This window comes from Archocentrus centrarchus, chromosome 12 (assembly GCF_007364275.1).
Source record: "Archocentrus centrarchus isolate MPI-CPG fArcCen1 chromosome 12, fArcCen1, whole genome shotgun sequence".
Classification (NCBI taxonomy): Eukaryota; Metazoa; Chordata; class Actinopteri; order Cichliformes; family Cichlidae; genus Archocentrus; species Archocentrus centrarchus.
In genome coordinates, this window is record NC_044357.1 from 25,942,123 (window position 1) to 25,965,095 (window position 22,973).

The following is a 22,973-nucleotide window of genomic DNA, read 5'->3' on the forward strand; positions in this document are numbered from 1 at the left end:
TGGTGTACTGATCTGGTACTGTTCGGCTATTCAATAGTCGGTAATCTATGCACATCCTGACAGTGCCATTTTTCTTCCGAACAACAACTATCGGGGATGCATAGGGACTTCTTGACTCTTTTATGATCCCTGCCTGTAGCAGCTCTTGTAAGTGTCGTCTCACATCTTCAATGTCGGCTGGCGCCAATCGACGTGATCGTTGACGGAAAGGCCTGGAATCCGACAGTCGAATTCTGTGCTCCACCCCTTTTGCTAACCCCACATCCCACTCATTCATTGAGAAGACATGAGACTTCTGGGTTAGCTTCTGACGCAGCCGGTTCTTCCATTTTTCGGAGATGGGAGAGTCTCCAAAGTTTATTTTGCTCACATCAAAGTTGGAGGGAGCTGTCTCTTTCGGTGGAATGGTAGAAACTGAATCAATGTGAAACACACTGCCAATCACTGTTCCCACAGGTATAGAAATCTCTCTTGTAGACTCATTCCTGACTAGGACTTTGAACCTATTAGCATCTAATGCCCCACTGGGCATTACCATGGGAAGGATGAACACGTCAGCAGGTAGAGTGACTGCTGGCGAGAAATCCATCATCAAGATTTCCTGCTGCACAGGCTTCTTCAGTTCCACTTTGCACACAACTGGTGCATCACCGTGTGGTGGTACAGTCAAAGGGCCTGGACCCATCCATCGGACACGACCAGCCTCGTCGTCATCCTGGACAGGAACAGTAACGCCTTTGAGTACAGGTTGGCCTTCACTGACACAAACACGAAGGCCCAGGGCCCGTGTGACATCAACACCATTGTCCTTGCATTGGTTCACCAAGCGTCTGACATGGCTAGCATTAGTACCTACAATGACAGAGGTATTGTCATCAGCTCTTGGACTAGGGCATATGAGGGCAAGGACAGTTACTGTCTGAACAGTTCCTAGCACCTCAGCTGGATACTCAAGGTCGACTACCACGTATCCAGTGTATGGGTAGCTAACACCTGACTCACTTAGGCCCCACAAGGATAGACCAGATACTGGCTGAATGGGGATATCAGACAAGTATTTCTGGTACCAGTGTTCAAAAATGATTGTCACCTGGGAGCCACTATCCAATAAAGCAGTACAGGGCTGCCCATTAACTTTCAGTGGGACCAGGCTAGGCGGCCCCACCAGCCCATCTGGAATGCTCACATTTTCTGGCATGTCTGCAGTACTATTCTCGACTGAACAGTTCATTGTGCTAGCAGGGGCATCACCAGATGATTTGTTGGTCTTAGACAACTTCAGGGCTTGAATTAATCTCTTGATAACTTTAGCCTGATTTTCCGGATTTTGACATTTCCCTGCGAAATGTCCATTCTCTCCACACCGATAACAAAAATGTTCCTCTGAGACTTTGAGTGATCTCTGTGGAGAGCTAGCAGCTAGCTTTGATGTCTTTACGGATGAAACAGCTGCTTGTGGTTCAGCCACATTCTTTGTGAACTTCTGCTGCAAGTGCTTTAACTGCTTTTTCAATGCAGTTATCTCATTGTCAGGACTGCACTCACTGGCTACAGCATTACGAGGAGTCTGATCAGTGCTAGCTAGTGTGTCTCGAACTGGCTTAGACACAGCAGCAGCAACTAAGGACCTGAGCTCCTTCATCTCAGACTTCAAATTCTGAAATTCAGTCTGCTTGTCAACAACTTCCTGCTTTACATATGCACTTTGCACAACAGGATGAAGCTTTTTTCTTGAGGCCTCATATTCTTCCTCTGTACGAATCTCTTTTAACAATTGGAGAAAAGAGGGTGGCTTATCTTTTCTCTCCCTAAGCCGAAGATTAATCAGCATCAGATCAGAAGCGGTAGCACCACGCAACAACTGATCTAGCCTTACTCTGTCAGCACAACCAGGAGGAAGGCCACCTCTCTGCACGACCCGGTTTAACGACTGTTCTAGACGTCTAAGGAAGTCAGAGAGCCTCTCAGTTGGTTGTTGCTGCAACAAACGAAAAGCAAAATACAACTCCTCACCTGTTTCTGCTATTCCAAAAGCATGTTCAAGTGCCTCCAAGCAGGTTTCAGGGCTAACGTCAGGATTGCCAGCGCGTGCTGCTTGGACAATCTCAAGCGCCGGGCCCCTAAGACTCTCCATCAGTCGCCGTCTTTTCTCTTTGAGGGAGCAATCACACTCTTCCACCATGAGCCGTGCTTGGCTCAACCAGTGGTCAAACTGCTCCTCTCCAGCCGGGGTGGGCAACAACCCCGAAAAGGTTCGTAAGCGGCGATAGCTTCCATGCTCACTCGAAGACTTGCTCTTGTCAAGTATCTCACTCACAGCTCGCAAAATAGCTTCTGTTGACTTAGCAACAGTATCTCCCTCTGGGAATAATGTGCACTGTTCATCTACAGGCTTATCTTTAGCCTGCTGTGGTCCAGATGACCCCTGAGCTTGTGCACTAGCTCGAAGACCTTCATCAACTGTGACCACAGACCACGGCCCTCCCCCATCAATGGGGAACACCTCAAAGGGAACCATGTCTCTCTTTACGGCCTCCTTGCATTCACACAAGACAAGAAATCTGTTTTGCCGTAAACTTAGTGTTCGGCCTCTGACACGAACACGTCCCAGACTCTTCACTGTTTGCATAGTCTCCTCAATAACTGCTGCAGTTACATCTTCTTGCATGAGCACCAAGACTGCATGAGCCTCATCTACTGACTCCCCTTGGCACCAACCCTTTAACTCTAATACCAACTCGTCTCGAGTTCCCATGTTAAAGAGAAAAACTTTTCACCATTTACGGTTTCAACAGAATACTTTTCACAAGATAATGCACAAAAAACAAGAAACCCACACAATAATCCTGATCCCAGCGGTGCCTCCAATTTATGTAGCGCCTCTCTAGTGCGTACAGCTATAACGAGAGGTGGCTAACCTGAGTTCTTTTAAGTATTCACAGAACCTGGGGTTTCTCTACGAAATTTAAATAAATGTCCCTTTAAACCCTGCATTGACTAATACACTTATAATATCAGAACAGTCAATAAACACACCAATTAATTGAAAAATATATAGAACATTTACTTAGCAAAATAGAAGGAATTATTTACATATTCTGTTCAGTTTCTTTTGAACCAATAAATGCATTCAACATTCAATAAAAACGTCAAACTTAAATATCTCCTATGGGCCCCAATAATTAACCTACAGCCGGCAAGAAAACAAAATAATATGATACTCCAGTCCAATCGTTGCAGGCCTGAACGCTGCTCGGGAACGCTGTAGCCTTAAACAAATGGCCGTTTCACCTCAAGGGCAAAATAAAAAGCGGTACCTTTTGCTGATGGAGTCAACCACTCACACAGTCAAGGACGCAGGAGAAGAAGATGAGAAGAGGTGATTCGCCTGGAAGACGAGGGGAAACACGCAGCAGACGATGCAGGCACAGCCCTCACACACAGCGCTGACCAGCTCCGTCGGCTCTCTGTCCTCGTCGTCCGCTCACAGCTTCACGCAGGCTCTGCTAATTGAGTTCGCGGGTTGCTAGCTTCTTAGCATGGCACAGGCGAAAGCATTAGCCACTGTATTAGCAGCTCACTCGGCTAACGTCAGTCCTCGGTTGAGTTTTCCACTCAAACTCACCAACTTCACCACCATTCAGGTTTTGGAAAAGAGTCCTTGTCGAGCACTTTCACTGAACGATGATAAAAGCTGGCTTAACAGTCCTCAGTGTACACCTGCATCTCTTTCGCTCGTCTCTCTCCCTCACTTTTCTCTTGCTCTCTCCACCACGTATCCCTCACGTTTTCCTCTCACCTCATTTCCTGTCCATTCACCGGAGATGTGATCACTTCCCTCACAAAAGGTTACAGAAATAAAATATACAACTTTTGTCTTTTTCTTTCTTAAACAATTTTAAACGTCAAACCTCATTTGCTGTTTAACGAATTTTTAACAAATACCATTTACGAACTATGAACTTATTTATTTCCGCATACATTACATGAACAGATTTTAACAGGGTTACACACGAAACATTCGCACGGAATTTACGCGTCCGGTGTGAAACGGCCTTTAGAGTCAGGCTTTCAAAAGAATGAAAACTTTGTCTGGGTCTTTGATTAATTAATAAGCTGGAATTGAAGATTGCAGCTAATCCTCCTCCTCGACCTGTGCTTCGAGCATTCTGACAGTTACTGTGACTCGGGGGTGTTGATTCATTTAAACTAACATATTCATCCTGCTGTAACCAGGTTTCTGTAAGGCAGAATAAATCAATACGTTGATCAGTTATTAAAACATTTACTAATAGGGACTTGGAAGAGAGAGACCTAATGTTTAACAATCCACATTTAATTGTTTTATTCTTTGGTGCAGTTGATGAAGCTGTATTATTTATTGTTTTTGAATTTTTATGCTTAAACAGTTTTTTGCTGTTTTTTGATTGATGCCGTCTCTCCTAACCAGACCAGCTTTTCCCCAGAAACATTTATCTATGAAGCCCACGTCGTTTTTTGGACACCACTCAGACAGCCAGCGATTCAAGGAGAACATGTGGCTAAACATGTCGCTCCTGGTCTGATTGGAACAGAACAGCAAAGAGTTTGTTAATTTATAGAGATCACCCCCCACCCCACCCACACACGCGCGTGCACACACACACACACACACACACACACACACACACACACACACACACACACACACACACACACACACACACACAGGCTGAAGGTATTTTATTGTCTGGTTTTTCTGATGTGTGTTTTCTTTTTGGCAGCCTCCCAAACTGGTGAAGGCCTGTTTGGGTAACCTGCAGTCTCTCCATAACAAAGACATCTCTGTTTGTGTCCACAGTGTCCCTGCCCACAGTTTGATTTAAAATCCAAAGGAAAAGGTCAGAGGTCAAGCTGCTCATCAACCTGTGCAGAGGAAAACATCTCATCACGTCCAGTTTGGAGGAAACAGCACAAAATGGCCTCAGCACCAAGAAGAAGACGGAGCAGACACCTGCCTCCTGAGCTGTCTGAATTAATGGACAAACTTATTGAAGAAGCAGCTTCATTCATCCAGCAGTTTGACAGCAGTGAAACGAGGATGAGACAGATTGTAGAAGAGTTTCTGAGGATTTCTGATCAACTGAAAGACATGCAGAGGAAAACAGACATAGTGAGAAAAATAGGAGCTGTTATTGGAGCAGCAGCAGCAGCGTTAGTCGTAGGAGCCTCAATCATTGCAGCGCCGTTCACCGATGGAACAAGTTCAGCTGGTTCAGGCGGAATAGCTGATGACGATATAGGTGGACCTGTTGCTGCAGGTGGACCTGCTGTTGTTGTAGCTGTAGGTGCACTTGCTGCTGTTGCTGTAGATGGACCTGTTGCTGCTGCTCAATGTGGACCTGTTGCTTCTGCTGTAGATGGACCTGTTTCTGCTGCTGTAGGTGGAGCTGCTGCTGCTGTTCTTGGGGCTGCTGCTGTTTTTGGAGCCAATGTAATAAAAATGATGTCAGAGAGAGGAAGTACAAAGGAAGTAGAAAAACTGGGGAAAGAATTCTTGGCAATTGTTGAATCAATGAAGAAGAACCTGGAAGAAATAAAGACGACGTGTGAAAAGTTGGAGGTAAAAGCAGCTGAAGCTCAGGCTGAAAACACTCTGACTGAAGTGGAGGAGTTTCAGAGGATCCTCAGATGAGTTTCTGAGCTGAGGAGAACGAGTGCAGGAGCTCTGACTGAATCTGCATCTGTGCTGAATGTGATCAGCCAGCTGATGATTCTCACTGTCGGCATCTTCAGAGTCACCGCGACCGCCAAAGATGATAAAAAGTTAGATCTTCCTCCAGTCAGCTGATCAGAGTCAGAAGGTCATTAACGAGTTTGATGAGATGAAGAAACAACTGAGAAAGCTGACAGATAAGGGAGGAAAATAGAAACAGGTAAAAACCTTACAATAAAAAATAATTACAGAGAAAACCCAGCAGTCCAAACGACCCCCTATGAGCAGCACTTGGTGACAGTGGGAAGAAACACTCCCTTTGACAGGAAGAAACCTCCAGCAGAACCAGGCTCAGGGAGGGGGGGTCATCTGCTGAGGGGGGAGAGACAGAGATTAACAATAACTAATGATTAAATGCAGAGTGGAGTATAAACAGAGTGAAAAGAAACAGTGCATCATGGGAACCCCCCATCAGCCTAGGCCTATAGCAGCATAACTAAGGGAGGGTTCAGGGTCACCTGATCCAGCCCTAACTATAAGCTTGATCATAAAGGAAAGTTTTAAGCCTAATCTTAAAAATAGAGAGGGTGTCTGTCTCCTGAATCCAAGCTGGGAGCTGCTTCCACAGAAGAGACCCCCCACCCCCACCCCCCCGCCAAAACAAAACAAAACAGTGTACCAAGGAAATGGCACCCAGCTATTTGACTAAGCTGCTCAAGCTATATAACCTGAGATCATCTCGCCTGATCCCCTCTATGCTTTAAACAGAGAGGGGATTCGCAGCTCCTGGCCTGTGGAATAATTTGGCACATTATATTCATACTGCTGAGTCCATACAGTCATTTAAATGCTCTCTAAAAACTCACCTTTTTTTTTACTTTTAATTCAGGTTCAGTTTGAGTCCCATCAGGTTTTCTGTTGTGGTGTCTCATTCAGTTTAGTTCAAAAATTTTATTTTTATTCTGTATTATATTACTGCAGTATTGTGATACTGATGTATCAACATTGTGTTCCTGCTGTATTTGTTCAGTGCTGATCGTGAGGTAAAACTTCCTGACTGCTGAGCTTCACAGGAACACGGTTATCGAAAATAACGTGAAGTCTAATATATAAGCTGCTGCTGGGATATTTCATAGTGTTAAATACATTAACATGTAAATATTATGTACTAACAGCATTACACTGATTAATCTCATTGGAATTACATCAGTTTAAAGTTGTTGCGTTCATAAAGTCCTGTATGATAAATCTCTTCACTGGATCATCAGCTGATTCTTTCATCAGGCCACAGCTGTTTGCCTGGCTAAAAAAAGTTTAAACTTAAATAAAAAGAATGATCTATGATGGATGATTGGCATAATACAGGGCTAATGATGTGCTGTATCTTTCATGAATTAACATGGCAGCTGTCTTGCTCTGAGAAACGGACCATTGAAATAGTTTATTTGCTTAGCTTACGTTAATCTCTGTGTTCTCAAAGCACTGAGCTGCTGTACAGCTTAGTATCGTTTGTATAGTTACTGTAATTTGTTAGTCTGTATTGTTTGTATCTTTTTTTACCTCCATAGTTTGGATTTTATTCATGAACTTTGACCTGGCAGATGCAGAATCATTGCTTGCTTGTACTTTGTACCATCATGATTTACAGGTTGTTTAACCTGTGCTTTAAGCCAAACATTGTGAGTACTGTGTAAACTGTGTGTATGTATTGTCTTGCTGTATGAACTGTACGTAGAGTTTATTTATTTGTGCTGCTGATTGACAGGAAGAACTCTGTCCCTGTTTGGCCAAACAGAAGAGTTTTGACTTGACCTTTGACTCCTGCTCCGACTCGCGTGTGAACGATTTTAAAAGCTGTTAAAATCTTGTTTATTGGGTAAGGTTAATTCCACCACGCACACATTTTTGATCAGTTTGTTGTTATGTGTGTTTAAGTCTTGCCTTGTGGTGTGGGAAATTTAAATGAAAATAAAAATGTGAAACATATTTAATCTTATGTTTGGGTGGAGGTGACTGAAGCGGATCAGATTACTGAGTGACTCAGATAGCATGAACTTCCCCCCCTCTAACAGCTGCCTACATCTGTCCAGCTGTGAGGTAACATGAGGCTGATAACAGCCACACAGCTCTTTATCTCAGAGAAACACACACAGCTGCACGACACTGGCTGCTCCTCACAAACACATCAGTCTGCAGCTTCCACACACACACGAGCTCACAGGGCCTTTAACATTTACAGGTTTTAAAGCTTAGATTTAATATTTGTCTACATCTAAAATTATCAGCTTTTTCCAGCGTAGATTTGAATGATATTCAAGAAGTTCTGAGCGTTCGTCCCCTCCAAACACTTTCAGGGGAACAATTCAATTCTTCAGCAGCTTCAGGTTTAGTTCAGATATCAACAATAAAAAAACAGCTCATCTGTGGAGGACCTGAAGACTGCCTGATTCCCCGTCACCGTGTCCCTGACATTAACAGGTTAGAGGAAGTTGCAGGTTCATCAGACGGTCCCAGTCCCATTTGGACCTCTGTGTTAGTCTCTTCTATTGTAGCTTTCTTTCACCTGCTGTAACCTACTTTAGGGGGAAATGTTTGGGTGAAAATGCACCTCTTCATAGCAATAACCCCACATGTTGGAATATGATCCGTTGGCAGCGACAGCCTCATAACCTTTGGGGTAAATTAGACACATAGGAGACAAACTGCATCTTCCCATCACCCCATGTGACACCTGAGGGGTCATGACCCCCAGGTTAAGAACCACAGCTTCACCAGATAAGTGCAGTTTTTCCCGATCGTCATGGAAACAACCGTAATCTGATCACAGCTTATCAAAGTTAAACAGAATTTCTCAGAAAGAGAAGATCAGATATGTTAACAGGAACTCAGAGCGCAAAGGTGCTCTTTAAAGGACATGTTTACCATGTTCAAAGGGTCAGAGGTCACAAACATGATCAGAGCTCACTCTGCTGCACAGATCTGATTGTGTGACTGACCGTCCAACACTCGTCTGAAACCAGTTCCACATCCACACTGTCACATTTTTACATCTCACATGCTTCCATTCAGTTACATTATCGGAAAGACTGCAGACATTTCCACTGCTCTGCAGATGATACAGTTCTATTTATGAGGGTATCAGGGCTGGAAGACCTGTGGTTTTCTTCTTCTACACTCAAACAGACTGAGTTTATTTTCCCTAAAACTCTCGTTAACCTGGAGTCTATCCAGATCCTCTGGATGGGATCACCTTGACCTCCAGAAACACTGTGAGGAGTCATTTCTGACCAGCAACACAGACATTAAATAAATACGTCTGCTTTCTGTCATCTTTGCAATGTCAATAAAATTAGAAACATCCTGTCTCTTACAACTTTTAGAGGCTTAAACTTTAATTTTGGTCAAGCTTATAGTCAGAGCTGGATCAGGTGACCCTGAACCCTCCCTCAGTGATGCAGCTGTAGGCTCAGGCTGCTCATACAGGTTTGTGGGGTCCTGTCTTTAAGCAGGTGATCACCTCATTCGGTTAGTGTTGTGTTGGAGTCTTTATTTTCTATCCAGTGAAATTCATTCACTTTCACACCTGCATCTTTAAATGTAGAACAATAAAATTCAGTCATCTGCTGAGGGGAGAGAAAAGACATGCTGTGGAAGAGAGACAGATTAATAACAACTAATGATCAAATGCAGAGTGGAATAACTTCATTAATAATAATAATAATATTGCTGTCTGTTTTATTGCTGTTGTGATGGACTCCAGCAGCGCAGACAGACGGTAAAATGATGGTGCATCGCTGTTTAGGATAGAAAAAAACAAATGTGATGTGATGGAGTAAAGCTCCGCCTCTTCCTGCAGGAAGATATTTACTGAAGACAGAACATGTGATGATCAGAGCAGTGAGCAGAGAGAAGTCTACCTGGACATGGATCAGCTGTTGATGCTGCTGCTGCTGCTGTGGAGCTCAGGTAGGACTCTGGTTTAAACATCATTCACTGATTTGATTGGAGGGTTTCAGCAAATGACTGACACAGACCTGCTGATATTAAAGATGAGATTATTAATCCTCCAAAGCCTGAATACATGAAATAGATGCCAGGAAATCCTGATCTTTAAAAACTCCAGTGTTTATTGAAACTTCTGAAAAAAAAATCAGTTTGGAAATATGAATTTTAATTTGTATGATGTTTGCTGAAACTCGATCTAAGTTTCAGTCACGACATCTGAGAATCATCATCGTCCTGTGAAATGCTGTGACGAGGATCCAAAAAGCTCCTTCAGGCTTCAGGTCTCGTACAGCGGACGACAGCAGAGCAGCTTTACTGCTGCAGCAGATCCAGGACACCTCTGCACTGCTGCTGCTAGAATCCCAACAGGTTACTGCAGCTCTGAGATCAGTTTCCTTTATATAACTCAGCACATAATAAAAGCCTGACCTCAGTGACAGCTCGTGTTGGATTTGAGCAGAGCAAAAGAAATGATTAAATCTGTGACTGTCCTCTAAACTCCACCCTCACGGCTCCTTTGATGAACATTTATTTCATTCTTTTACACAAAGAAATGAACATTTGTCTGGCACTTTATATTTTTACAAATATCTCAGCTTTTGTGGCTAAATTCTTGAAGAACAGCTGAAGTAAAGACGGCAGCGCTCTCATCCACTCGTTCCCTGATCGCCTCATCGATGCACCCAAACACCGAGGACCGATTCTGCCTTCAGTGTTTGGTGTCAGCGAGTCGTCAGCACCAAAGTTCCTCTGTGGACCTTGAGGTGCTTCAGCTGTTTCCACGTGCTGTCAGAATCACAGCTGGCTGCACATGTGTGCTCCTCTCCCTCATTTCCAAGTTTCAGACTAATTATATATGAAAGATTAATTTTACTGTACCAGACGATGTTCTTTAACAGGTGCACTGACTTTTTCATTTTGGCCCGAGCTTGAATTTTATATGGCAGCGTGTCGTGTCCATACATGTGTTATTTTTGGCCCTAAGAAATGAATACAGCTCAGCGTGCAATTCCTCTTTTTAACTCATGGAGGCAGTGTCGTGTAACAGATGTCTGCCAACTGCTTCAAAACCTCAAAAAGAAAAAGATTGAGTGATTAACCAATCACAGTGCATGCTATGTGATGCCTTGGGTGGGGGTCATAGGTGACACCCTTGCTACTTTCCCACCGCCGAGGTTCCGGAGCCGGAGCAAGTTCCCGTGCGGATCCCAATGAACCGGCGAAACTATTAAGAACGGCCCACGTTCAGTGTTGCCAGATCTTGCGACAGAAACAAGCAACCAGCTCTATGAAAACAAGCCCAAAAGAAGCCCAACCGGCAACCCACAACATTGTGTTAAACTGAGGCCGATTTTAAACAGTATAGCTCTATCCGCGGGTTTCTGGAAGAGCGTACGTAGGCTCCATGACAGACGGCTACTTCCGCTGTACGGTTTTATACTTCCGGTTACCCAAAGTCAGAGCCAGAGTTAATGACAAAATTCGGTTACTTTGTGCTGTAACAGGCGGCTTTATTCAGCTTGTGCTGTTGTCGGTTGTCACTACATCAGTCTGTACATTTTTTCAAATTATTTTATTCTGTAAATTTGTTCTTTTTCCCCCAAATTATACTACCCAGCTGCACATCCTATTACTGTATTTTTTCCTTATGTTTTAAGTTTTCCTTTAATGTACAGCCTCTTATTTTTTTACGTTATTTTATTTATAGTGTGACACTACAGCATACAGCCTACACAAAGCTTTAACAATGTGTGCCTTCATGTAAACACGTAGCAGTTAGCAGGATGACAGCTGCATGTCTCCTCGATCACAGCCTTCAGCCAGTCCAGTGTTTCTGTTTCAGTGATCTGAACACTCTGATATCCAGATCAGTGATTTACCTTCCACAGAATAGCTGCAGCATCACTACATGATTTCCCTAATCAGCGATTCAGGAACAGCTGACTGTCTCCACTTTCCCTTAGCATGACCCATGCTAAGCGCTTAGCTTGGCCGATGCTCTGGCTCGGCTCTACAGCTGCTTTAAGGAAAACAACGTTGCCTTGTTTGTTCAGCATTACTTTATTGATTTTATTGCTTTGAAAGTAATCTGGTGCTCTTATAATTACGTGATTCCTCACCATCAACACCTTTGGAAAAAACAAGGTAACCGATAATGTGGATGTAGCTGACTTCAGGCCATAATTTCATGTCATTTACACAAGTGACGGGTGAGGCTCTGTTACCTCGCTGCTTTTTAAAACATCCTTGCACTGTATCCACCTCCGATGTGGTACCATTTAGGCAGGTAGAAGAAACTGCAGTGTCAAAATGTTTCAATGAACGGCAAGTATGTAAGCCCGCAACTGTAAACAACAGCGCAAACTGAAGTAAACTACCGGCTTCCGCTATGAATTATGGGTAATGGCGCGAAGTCAGGAATACTGTGGATAGTAGTTTAGCTCAGATCTTTGTTTTGTCTCGTTGTGTTGTGGAGCAGTCAAACCCATGGTTCTTAGCCTCATAGAAGAGAAGGGTGCACAGTTTGTTTGCTTCTCTGTATCAGCGTGTTGAACTAAATCAGCATGGTGAGCACATATTTCACACTTGCAAAATCTGCAGAATGCCTTTGGTACGTCTCCCATTAGGACCGCAGCTACTTTCAGAGGTGTGTGCGGACACTATTTTTTTTGGGGGGGGCAGGAGGAGGGGAGGTGAAGGCCAGTGGCCGCAGGTGTGGAAAGCAGCCAAAACTGCCGGAGATAAATTCAACAAGGAAGTGGAAGTATTGTTCCAAAAAGCTGAATCAAAAATGGAAACCATAGAAAGCGATGATGGATTTTATTCAGAAGGTATGTACATTAATTCTGTATGTTCCTGGCATGTTGTCATGCTTATATTTGTGCGCAATCTGGTGATCGGCGGCTGGCACTGCTGCCAAGTTTTGTGTAAGAAAACTGGCTGTCGGCTGTCTCAAAAGTCGCTACAGGACGAGTCGAAGCTCAGGGGTGGGGTGGGGAGTCCCCCTCGTGCCGAAGAGAGGTCCGGCCGATGCCACAGCGTAGGAAGGGCCGCAGTGAGCGCTGCATGTACACAAAACACGGCAACAACGGAGTTTTCATGTTCCCGGTGTTGTGCAAAAAAATTATTTCCGATTTTTTTTTTTTTATTGTATTATCTTTGCTTATATTGGTAAATATACTGGTGCACAGGATTTATGAAGGGCTTATATATAAAATGAAGAAATTACTTGTTTTGAAAATATATTTATGACTGCATTATTGTATCTGCATTATAATCAATCCTGTCGTTTTTGGCTACCCTTTATAGAACTGTAATGCTATATTTGTTGCAATTTCTGCAGCCCCCTTGGCCAGATCTCTCAGGAAAAAAGACATTTTTAATGTCAATGATAATTTTTACTCTCATTAATAAAGAATATATGAAAGTCACAGAAGTGATTGCAGCTTCTACCTGTGACAGGAGTGCTGTTTCTCGCTCAGAATGACGTTTGACACATGTTACACAGATTTTAGGCCAAAAATTAATCTACAGCAATTTAAATACAAGCAATAATTTTTTTTGCAAATGCCAGAAATCATTGGTTGTTTGGATCAGCAGTTTCAGTTAAATATATCATATAGCACATGAACACAGTGATATTTGAGACATGAAATGAAGTTTATAGGATTTACAGAAAGTGTGCAATAATTATTTAAACAAAATTAGGCAGGTGCATAAGTTTGGGCACCCTTGTGGTTTTATTGATTTGAATACCTTTAGCACTTATTATTGGAACGCAGAATTTGTTTTGTAAGCTCATTGACCCTTGACCTACATACACAGGTGAATCCAATTATGAGAAAGGGTTAAGGTGGCCAACTGCAAGTGCTTCTCCTCTTTGCATCTTCTCTGAAGAGTGGCAACATGGGAGCCTCCAAACAACTCTCAGATGAGCTGAAAACAAAGACTGTTCAACATCATGGTTTAGGGGAAGGATCCAAAAAGCTCTCTCAGAGATTTCAGCTGTCAGTTTCCACTGTGAGGAACATAGTGAGGAACTGGAAGAGCACAGGCACAGTTCTAGTTAAGGCCCGAAGTGGCAGGCCAAGAAAAACCTCAGATAGGCAGAGGAGAAGGATGGTGAGAACAGTCATAGTCAACCCACAGAGCAGCTCCAAAGACCTCCAACATCATCTCACTGCAGATGGTGTCGCTGTGCATCGTTCAACTATTCAGCGCACTTTGCACAAGGAGAGGCTGTGTGGGAGAGTAATGCAGAAGAAGCCTTTGCTGCACACACACCACAAACAGAGTCACTGAGGTCTGCGAAAGCACATTTGGACAGGCCAGCTTCATTCTGGAATAAGGTGCTGGGGACTGATGACACTAAACTGAGTTATCTGGACATAACAAGGGGCGGGATGCATGGTGGGAAAAGAACACAGCACTCCAAGACAAACACTTGGTACCCACAGTAACATTTGGTGGTGTCCCATCATGCTGTGGGGCTGTGGGGCCAGTGCAGGTACTGGGAATCTTGTTAAAGTTGAGGGTCGCATGGATTCCAGTCAATATCAGCAGATTCTTGAGAACAAGAATCAGTGACAAAGTTAAAGTTGTGTCAGGGCTGGATACTTCAACAAGACAAGGACCCTAAACACTGCTCAGAATCTACTGAGGCGTTCATGCAGAGGAACAAGTACAACGTTCTGGAACGGCCATCTCAGTCCCAGACCTGAATATTATTGAAGATCTGTGGTGGGATTTAAAGCGGGCTGTCCGTGCTCAGAAACCATCAAACCTGACTGAACTGGAGATGTTTTGTAAAGAAGAACGGTCCAAAATACCTTCAACCAGAATCCAGACTCTCATTGGAAGCTACAGGAAGCATTTAGAGGCTGTTATTTCTGCACAAGGAGGATCTACTAAATATTGATGTCATTTTTCTGTTTGAGTCCCCAAACTTATGCACCTGGGCCCTGCAACAGGCTGGCGACCTGTTCAGGGTGTACCCTGCCTCTCGCCCTATGACAGCTGGGATAGGCTCCAGCCCCCCCGCGACCCTGACCAGGATAAGCGGAAGTGAATGGATGGATGGATGGATGGACTTATGCACCTGCCTAATTTTGTTTAAATAATTATTGCACACTTTCTGTAAATCCTATAAACTTCATTTCACTTCTCAAATATCACTGTGTTCATGTGCTATATGATAGATTTAACTGAAACTGCTGATGTGAACAACCAATGATTTATAAAGGAAAATCATAAAAATTATCAGGAGTGCCCAAACTTTTGCATACCATTGTAAATTGCTCCGCTGCCACTGTGTACAGTGTGGCAACATGTACCTTTTGTGTACATGCAGTGCAGTATAATGTTTCAATAGATAAGAAAGAGCATATTAGACCAAGATTGCCAGAATTTTTCAACACCAGGATGTGTTTTTAATGCTTCCTATTACATTAAAATACCAAAGAACCAGTAGAAACGAAATGTCATAAAAAATAATTGTTTTCTTTATACACTTTTGGGGAGGGGGGGAGGAGGGTCTGAAAAAGAGTATTCTGGAACTTTGAGGGGTCATTCACAATTAACATTTGAATTTGATCCTGGAAAAGGTGTATGAACCCTGAATCTATTTGACAAGGAAATGGGTGCAGCGCACGTTTGTCTTCAGGAGACGTGAAAACCTCAGAGATCAGTTTTTGGCAGCTGGATCAGATCAGATCAGGTTTCCAGAGATGAACGAAGAAAATGTTCAGCTTGTTTGGCTCCACATGTTTGTGTGAGCAGATTTTCTCTGTTCTGAACTTCAACAAGAACTGCTGAGACTCCGCCTCCCACTGCTCTGGAGCCACACCTGCCCTGTGTACCTGTGTGCCCTTCACGTCAGTGTCAGCAGCTCACCTGCTGCTCTGTGATCAGAATCACACAGCAGCATTTTACAGTTTCTGCATGTTATAAATTACAGCTGGAAATTCAGAGCGTACTTTTGGTTCCTTCATGTCTGAAATGAAAGTATTAAATAATCTTTGATTCTTTTAAATTATACCATCATTAGGGACTGTTGGCCCTCGGGCACTTTCACATTATCAACCCCCCCCCCCCCAATCACCCCATCTAAACCTTCAGAATTTCTGTTTTTTTTTTATTTTGAATTTTGAATTCAGATTTTTGAGTCCAAGTTAAAATCTGGAAAGTTCTCTAAAGGAGTAAAAACATCAATAAGAGTTCATGATGAAGATTTTGTCCAGAGCAGGTTTAGTGCAGAGCTGATAAATTCACTGAAATACTGATCTGAGGTCTGTTTCCCACAGCTTTAGCTCACACGTTTATCCCTCTTTACATACAGATTTAAACTGCTGTGTGTTTATTCAGAGTTCATGTTTGCAGCTTCTTATAACACACACACACACACACTCATATGCAGTGATTAAATAACAGAAGGAAACTGTAAACTCGATCAGTTTAACTGCAGCATTGAACTCTGAGGATGTGATGATGTAACAGGGCAGGAGCGACTCACAAAATGCTGTCAGCTGAAAACGTGCTGAGAGCGCCCTCTTCTGGAGGTTTGGAGGCCTGACGAATGAGGACAGCTCGTCAAGGTTTGACGTGTGGGGCCAAATCCCGCCCCCTGGATGGGTGTGAATGTGCTCAGAAAGCTTGTGTACTTATTTAAACTCAAAGAAATTAAATGTAATTGCACTTATTCTAATATAGCACTTTTCTCCTTTAGCTGAGCCTATACATTAAGAATGAGATATCACTCGAGTTCAAATGCATGTGAAAGGAGGTGAATGAATACTTTTGACAATATATTGTACAATACTAGTACATTACTAGTGTACATTACTACTATCAGAACTATCAGAACAGTGCTGTGTACAACTACATTATCCCAAACTAAATCCACAGTTGTTTCTACTTTCACTTTCAAATTGTGCCATTATGCTGCCTTAAATATCACAGTTAATATTTTTATCAAAAGTAAGCTTGCCAAGGTAACACTGGAGAGATATTTAAATATTTTATGACTTTATGATGCTCTTCTGGACAGGAGTCACAATAGAAACTGGTTGTTTATGCTTTCAACAGCCCATTAATAAAAATATTAATAAAATATAATATATGGCTTATAAATATGCTTGGATAAGTTAGTGTTATTTTACGCTGAAAAACCAACTGGATCCTGGGACATAAATGAGGTATGGTACGTTCTGGTATTGGTGCTAACAGTGAGAACAACATTAGCATCAAGCCAGTGTTCTGTGGCAGGTTTGAAAATGGTGACTCATACTGGGTGGGAGACATGTAGACCTTTATACTGTTGGTATAAAGTCCCTCTGTGCCTGCCTCCCTCTGTGTGCCTGCCTCCTTATTTATCAAGTCTACGTCGTGTCATGCTCAGTCAATTCCTGTTTTATTTTGACACTCCCTTGCACTCTGTGCTTTGTGTTTAGTTTTGCTGTGTGTTTTATTGTTATTTATTATATTTTATCTGTGTAAAAAAAATGTTAATTACCTTTTTTAATTTTATCTTCTCTTGTCCTGATGTGTTTTATGTGCAGCACTGTGGTCAGTGGTTGCTGATTTTTGAACGTGCAGTTAAGTACTGCTCAGGTCTTGTACTCGGCCCCACAAATCTTAGAAACATGGTGTCAAACCAGATACTTACTCTGGATGGCATTACTTTGGCCTCCAGTAACACTGTGAGAAATCTTGGAGTCATTTTTGACCAGGATATGTCCTTCAATGCACATATTAAACAAATATGTAGGACTGCTTTTTTGCATTTGTGCAATATTTCTAAAATTAGAAACATCCTTTCTCAGAGTGATGCTGAAAAGCTAATTCATGCATTTATTACTTCTAGGCTGGACTATTGTAATTCATTATTATCAGGCTCAAGGTTTCAAGGTTCAAGGTTTCAAGGTTTCTTTATTGTCATATATATGCAAACATACAATGAAAACATATAATGAAATTTGGTGTTCCAGAACAGTCATCCAAGAAATACAAAGACAGAAACAACAGGGGGGACAGGTGTCCTGAGGTCATGCAGCAGACACGCAGCGCTACCTTTAGCAGGAGAAGAAAACAACACACATCATGGGGTAGTTAGGTTAAAAAAAAGTCATCTGGTACAGTGCTCAAAAGGAGCACCATACCAGGGTCCAAAAAAAACCACCTTAGCAAAGCATATTTGCACATTTAAAGCCAGGATAGCAGCGGTAGGTGAGGTCAGGTCAGGAGGGGATGCAGACGGAGACGAGAGGGTGGGGGCATTGTGGAGCCAGATGCCAGGTCCTAGCCAAAATAGTTCGCTGATAGTGATGGAATTTCATCAGCGGCCGTGGTACACCAGACCCAGCTTCACAGATCACAAAGCGGAGTGGGGGGAAGAGCAACCGTCACACATAGTCCTGGAGAGAGATGGTTGCCAGCCAAGGCCGGCAGGGGAGCCGAATTCCTGATAATGCAGATGTTGTTTTGGAACAGGCTGCTTGTTTTTTCCAACAGCCTTCAGTCTCACTGGGAACCATTCAGTAAATCCAATATTCCAAATTCATTAGTTACCGTCCTCACTGTGCAGAATCGAACCTTATCTCCAGATCTAACCCCTCTCGCCTGCGAGCACGCTTTACGGCTCAGGTCCAACAGGCTTTGAGTCTGAGTCTGTACGGCTCTGGACAGGCCGTCCACCTGGGTCGGCAGCCTCTGCAGATGTCAAACTGCCGCCCAGATTTTCTTGATTTCCCGGTAAATCAAGTATCCTCCGAGCCCAAACAGAAAAGATACCGCTACCAAAAAGCCAAATATGTAGGCGTCTTCCACGTCTTCAACCTCAAGGGCCGAGAAGCACACAGGTCTCCACGAGCTCCAAGAATCGATGATGTATCCAACCGGGTCTGTTCCACTCGGACACGCAGGCTCCCCTTTCCCCGATCTCATAGTGGAAAAAATTCGATCAATGATGGTGAAGGCCCAGTTTGCCAGATCCATGTTGCTCTCAATTTTATTCTTATTCGGACAGTGTGTAAGAGACGCTCTCACAGCAAGCAGGAGAGATAGGGAGGGCAGGGAGAGAGAGATAGTGCGACCGTCTCCGACAAGAGCAGGAACTGGAGTTTAGGCTGTCCTAAAAGCTCCCTGAAAAGCCTTCAGCTGATCCAAAATGCTGCAGCTAGAGTACTGACAGGGACTAGAAAGAGAGAGCAGATTTCTCCCATATTGGCTTCTCTTCATTGGCTCCCTGTTAAATCTAGAATAGAATTTAAAATCCTTCTCCTCACATACAAGGTCTTGAATAATCAGGCACCATCTTATCTCAAAGACCTCATAGTCCCATATCACCCCAACAGAGCACTTCGCTCTCAGACTGCTGGCTTACTTGTGGTTCCTAGGATACTTAAGAGTAGAATGGGAGGCAGAGCCTTCAGCTTTCAGGCCCCTCTTCTGTGGAACCAGCTTCCAGCTTGGATTCAGGAGACAGACACCCTCTCTATTTTTAAGATTAGGCTTAAAACTTTCCTTTATGATAAAGCTTATAGTTAGGGCTGGATCAGGTGACCCTGAACCATCCCTTAGTTATGCTGCTATAGGCCTAGGCTGCTGGGGGGTTCCCATGATGCACTGAGTGTTTCTGTTCATTCACCTCTTTTCACTCTGTTTATACTCCACTCTGTATTTAATTATTAGTTATTATTAATCTCTGTCTCTCCCCCCTCAGCAGATGACTGCCCCTCCCTGAGCCTGGTTCTGCTGGAGGTTTCTTCCTGTTAAAAGGGAGTTTTTCCTTTCCACTGTCACCAAGTGCTGCTCATAGGGGGTCGTTTTGACTGTTGGGTTTTCTCTGTATTATTGTAGGGTCTTTACCCACAATACAAAGCGCCTTGAGGCGACAGTTTGTTGTGATTTGGCGCTATATAAATAACATTGAATTGAATTGAATTGGGTGGGTATGACTTACTTAAAGGCAGATTATCGTGCAGTTGCTTCATTCTGATGTGCTAGATATTAAAATGGATTCACAGATTCATAATTCTGCATTACTCCTGTTGATCTAACCTATTATCATTAATTTCTCTCATTTAAAATGCACTGTTAATTCCACACACATAGTTCACACTCATTGGTCTGGCACATGCATGAAGTCAAACCTTGCAGTTCGGATGTGCTCAGTATGAGGATTTGTAGCTATCAGAGGGTGTAGTTTACTGGACCTAAGTTTGGGTCATCTTTCTTCGTTCCTGCCAACCTGAATGAATTAGAGAGAAAATTTTTTACAGCAGAAGCTGAAAGAGTTTGTTGTGCCTTTGGCTGAGCTTCGATCGAAGTCCTGCTTCACACTGACGGTTCCTTTGATTTTCTCTTCAGGAGTCCGAGCTGAAGGGAAACACGATTCAGCAGGTAGACAGAACTCCAAGAACAAAGACTCTGAATCAGCAGGAAAGTCTCAATTTAATCTTTCACAAGTAAATTTATTTCTTCACTGTTGACACTCTGCTTTCTGTTCAGAGTTTGATGTCAGGTTGGTGGGAGGAGCCAGTCACTGTGCGGGTACACTGGAGTTGAAACATCTGGGAGAGTGGAGACCAGTGGATTTCGATGGGTGGACCATGAATGCAGCAGCATCTGTCTGTGCACATCTGGACTGTGGCTCTCCTGTTGTCATAGACCAAACACGTAGCTCTGCAGACAGACCTGTGTGGAAAATCAGAGATGGCTGTTTTTGGAGTCGAGGTTCTCTGAGAGGGTGTACATCATCATCGGAATCACCTGTCATCACAAAAGTTAACTGTTCAGGTAAGCCCATCAGTGACATCATACACGTCATCATCACTTAAATTAATCTACTCGTGTTAAACAAGAAGTGACTAGAAGAAAAACTCGAGTCAATTAGTATAAAATAATATCAAAATCAGGACATGTATCCTGTGTTGCTCTGAGACCACAGGGCCTTAACATTGCATCAGTAACATATTCCATCTCTGTGTATTACAGTCACATAAAGTCACTGAGTGGGGGAGCTGTCAGTAGGATGAAACATGCTGAGACTTGTGTTTATGTAGACCATCACTGTGATGAAGCTCTTCAAAAATGTCCAAACATTTCATATAACCTTTATCTGCAGAATCAGTTCAATTCAATTCATGTGCAGGTAAATGCACAGGTTACTCTGCAGCTGTTTCTACCAGCCCACCCAGACACAGCAGGATCATACCATCCTCACCAATGACCGTCTTCATGATTCAATCAGAGCGTTTTCATTTGCTGTCTTCTTCTTCTTGTGTGTCTGCTGTCTCTGATCTCTGCTGGATCTTCTCTGATTTCTCCAGACTCTGTCAGGCTGCTGAATGGTTCCAGTCTGTGTTCAGGCAGACTGGAGGTGAAGTCTAACCAGAGCTGGGCCTCAGTGTGTGAAGCTGACTTTGACCAGCAGGATGCAGAGGTGGTCTGTAGGGAGCTTGGCTGTGGGCCTCCTGCAGTCCTCCAGGGGGCGCTCTATGGAGAAGTGGAGGCTCCAGTGTGGAGCAAAGAGTTCCAGTGTGGAGGCCATGAGTCTGCTCTCCTGGACTGTAGAAGCTCAGGCTCAGCTAGAACCAGCTGCTCACCTGGCAAAGCTGTTGGACTCACCTGCTCAGGTAGAAGAGGAGCTACAGCTTTGATTTGGTTCAGACTCCCTTTGTTCTGTTACTGATGACTCTCTGCTTTCTGCTTAGAGCCTGTCAGGTTGGTGGGAGGAGCCAGTCGCTGTGCAGGTACACTGGAGCTGAAACTTCTGGGAGATTGGAGACCAGTGTATGGCTCTGATTGGACCCTGAAGGAAGCAGGTGCTGTCTGTCAACGTCTGGACTGTGGCTCTGCTGTCTCTGCACAAGCGAGAAATGAGACCAACTCCAAACTTTCATGGGGGATCTATAGCCAGAATGTTGCATTTCAACCAGATCTGAGGGAACTTCCAGCATCAACATACATCACTAACGTCTTCATCAATCTCACCTGTTCAGGTAAGCACATTAGTGGCATCTATGAGGTGATCAAAAACTGATTAAACACAGATAAGATAAGATAGTGGTTATTTGTCACATGCACAGTTATACACAGTACAATGCACAGTGAAATGTATTTTGTACTGTTAGGTTCGGACCACCGTTAAATAAAGAAAGACACAGAAACCCGTAGTTGGTCTTTTTACCTGCAGGGAGAGTCTCAGTCAGCTCACACTCACGTGCCTCTGAAAGAGAGTCTGACTTCTTTCTTCCTGCCGATGCTTTTATTTTAGCGTCACGTAAGTGTGTGGGGGTGTGTGTATGTGTGTGTGACGTCAGGAAACAGGCGTTACCTGCTTTCCTCACCTGGAGGGTCCGGGTGTGTGTGAGTATGTTTTGTGCTTACAATCTGATGGTCATGTGCATGTTTATGATGAACACATTGTGATACATAGAAAAACAGTTAAACGTTTATCTATTCTAACATTTCCTCCCTGTTTATCATGAACATAGCACATACAATCCTGAATGAGGTTGAGGTGAAAAACCTGTCGTGCGGCTGTCTATCCTTCTTTTGACCCAAAGTCACTCTCTATTCTTTCAAGACAGGAAAATTCCTCAACGGCCCCGCCGCTCACGGCAGCCACTGCTAGTCAGTCTCACTCGGGGAAACACCTACATACATTTGCAAAAATTAAACATTAGTTTGAAAACCAGTTTCCATCCACCCCCATCACTTGGTCTCTCATTTTCAATGGGGGTTTCATATTTGGTCTTCTGTTTCACCCTCCTGCCCACCCTGCACAAGGGTACACTGATAGAAAGCTGAAAGGAAAACATTCGTCATCATTTTCCTTAAACATGGAACAATACAACTGAAAAATAAACAAAACAGTAGCAGAATGACCCCTGGTGGCCCTAAGACTTTCAGCAGGGCTTGCCACCAAGCTCCAGTAGTCAGCCAAGAGAGCCAGTCCTGACTCCCTCCAGGTGTCTGCTGTTCCATATACTGCTGCAGGGTGTATACTCCTCCTTGCGGGGCGGCCAGCAAGTCCAAAACCACTCTGTTCTGCATCACCATTGCACGCAAGGCGCTCAACTCTTGTGTTGCAGTCACGATGGTCATCAGTGCGCCCAGGGTGCAGATCCAATTCCACGTGGTCATTGCATGTGAACGAGCCATCCCTATTTAGTGGGGGATTCAGTTGTTTTCTTCACGGGTTTGAGACGAAGGTGGCCTAGGGCTCACCCCCCCCCCCCCCCCCCCCCCCCCCCCTTTGTACCCCGACTTC

The 22,973-nt window shown here is 43.7% G+C and overlaps 1 protein-coding gene across 3 annotated transcripts in view; it reads left to right on the forward strand.

Annotated features, from left to right (window-relative positions):
* Window positions 1-9,607: 9,607 nt before the first annotated feature.
* LOC115789142 (scavenger receptor cysteine-rich type 1 protein M130-like) overlaps window positions 9,608-22,973 on the forward strand; it is a 59,531-nt gene continuing 46,165 nt past the window's right edge. The window contains exons 1-5 of one of the 3 annotated variants that reach the window (XM_030742383.1): window positions 9,608-9,661; window positions 20,066-20,098; window positions 20,207-20,494; window positions 21,028-21,333; window positions 21,412-21,699. In XM_030742383.1, coding sequence (XP_030598243.1) covers window positions 9,619-9,661; window positions 20,066-20,098; window positions 20,207-20,494; window positions 21,028-21,333; window positions 21,412-21,699 — 958 coding nt within the window. In that variant the 5' untranslated portion in view covers window positions 9,608-9,618. Of the gene's footprint in view, window positions 9,662-12,162; window positions 12,268-12,485; window positions 12,532-20,065; window positions 20,495-21,027; window positions 21,334-21,411; window positions 21,700-22,973 lie in introns of those variants that run through there. The other 2 variants (XM_030742384.1, XM_030742386.1) reach the window with 2 other exon arrangements.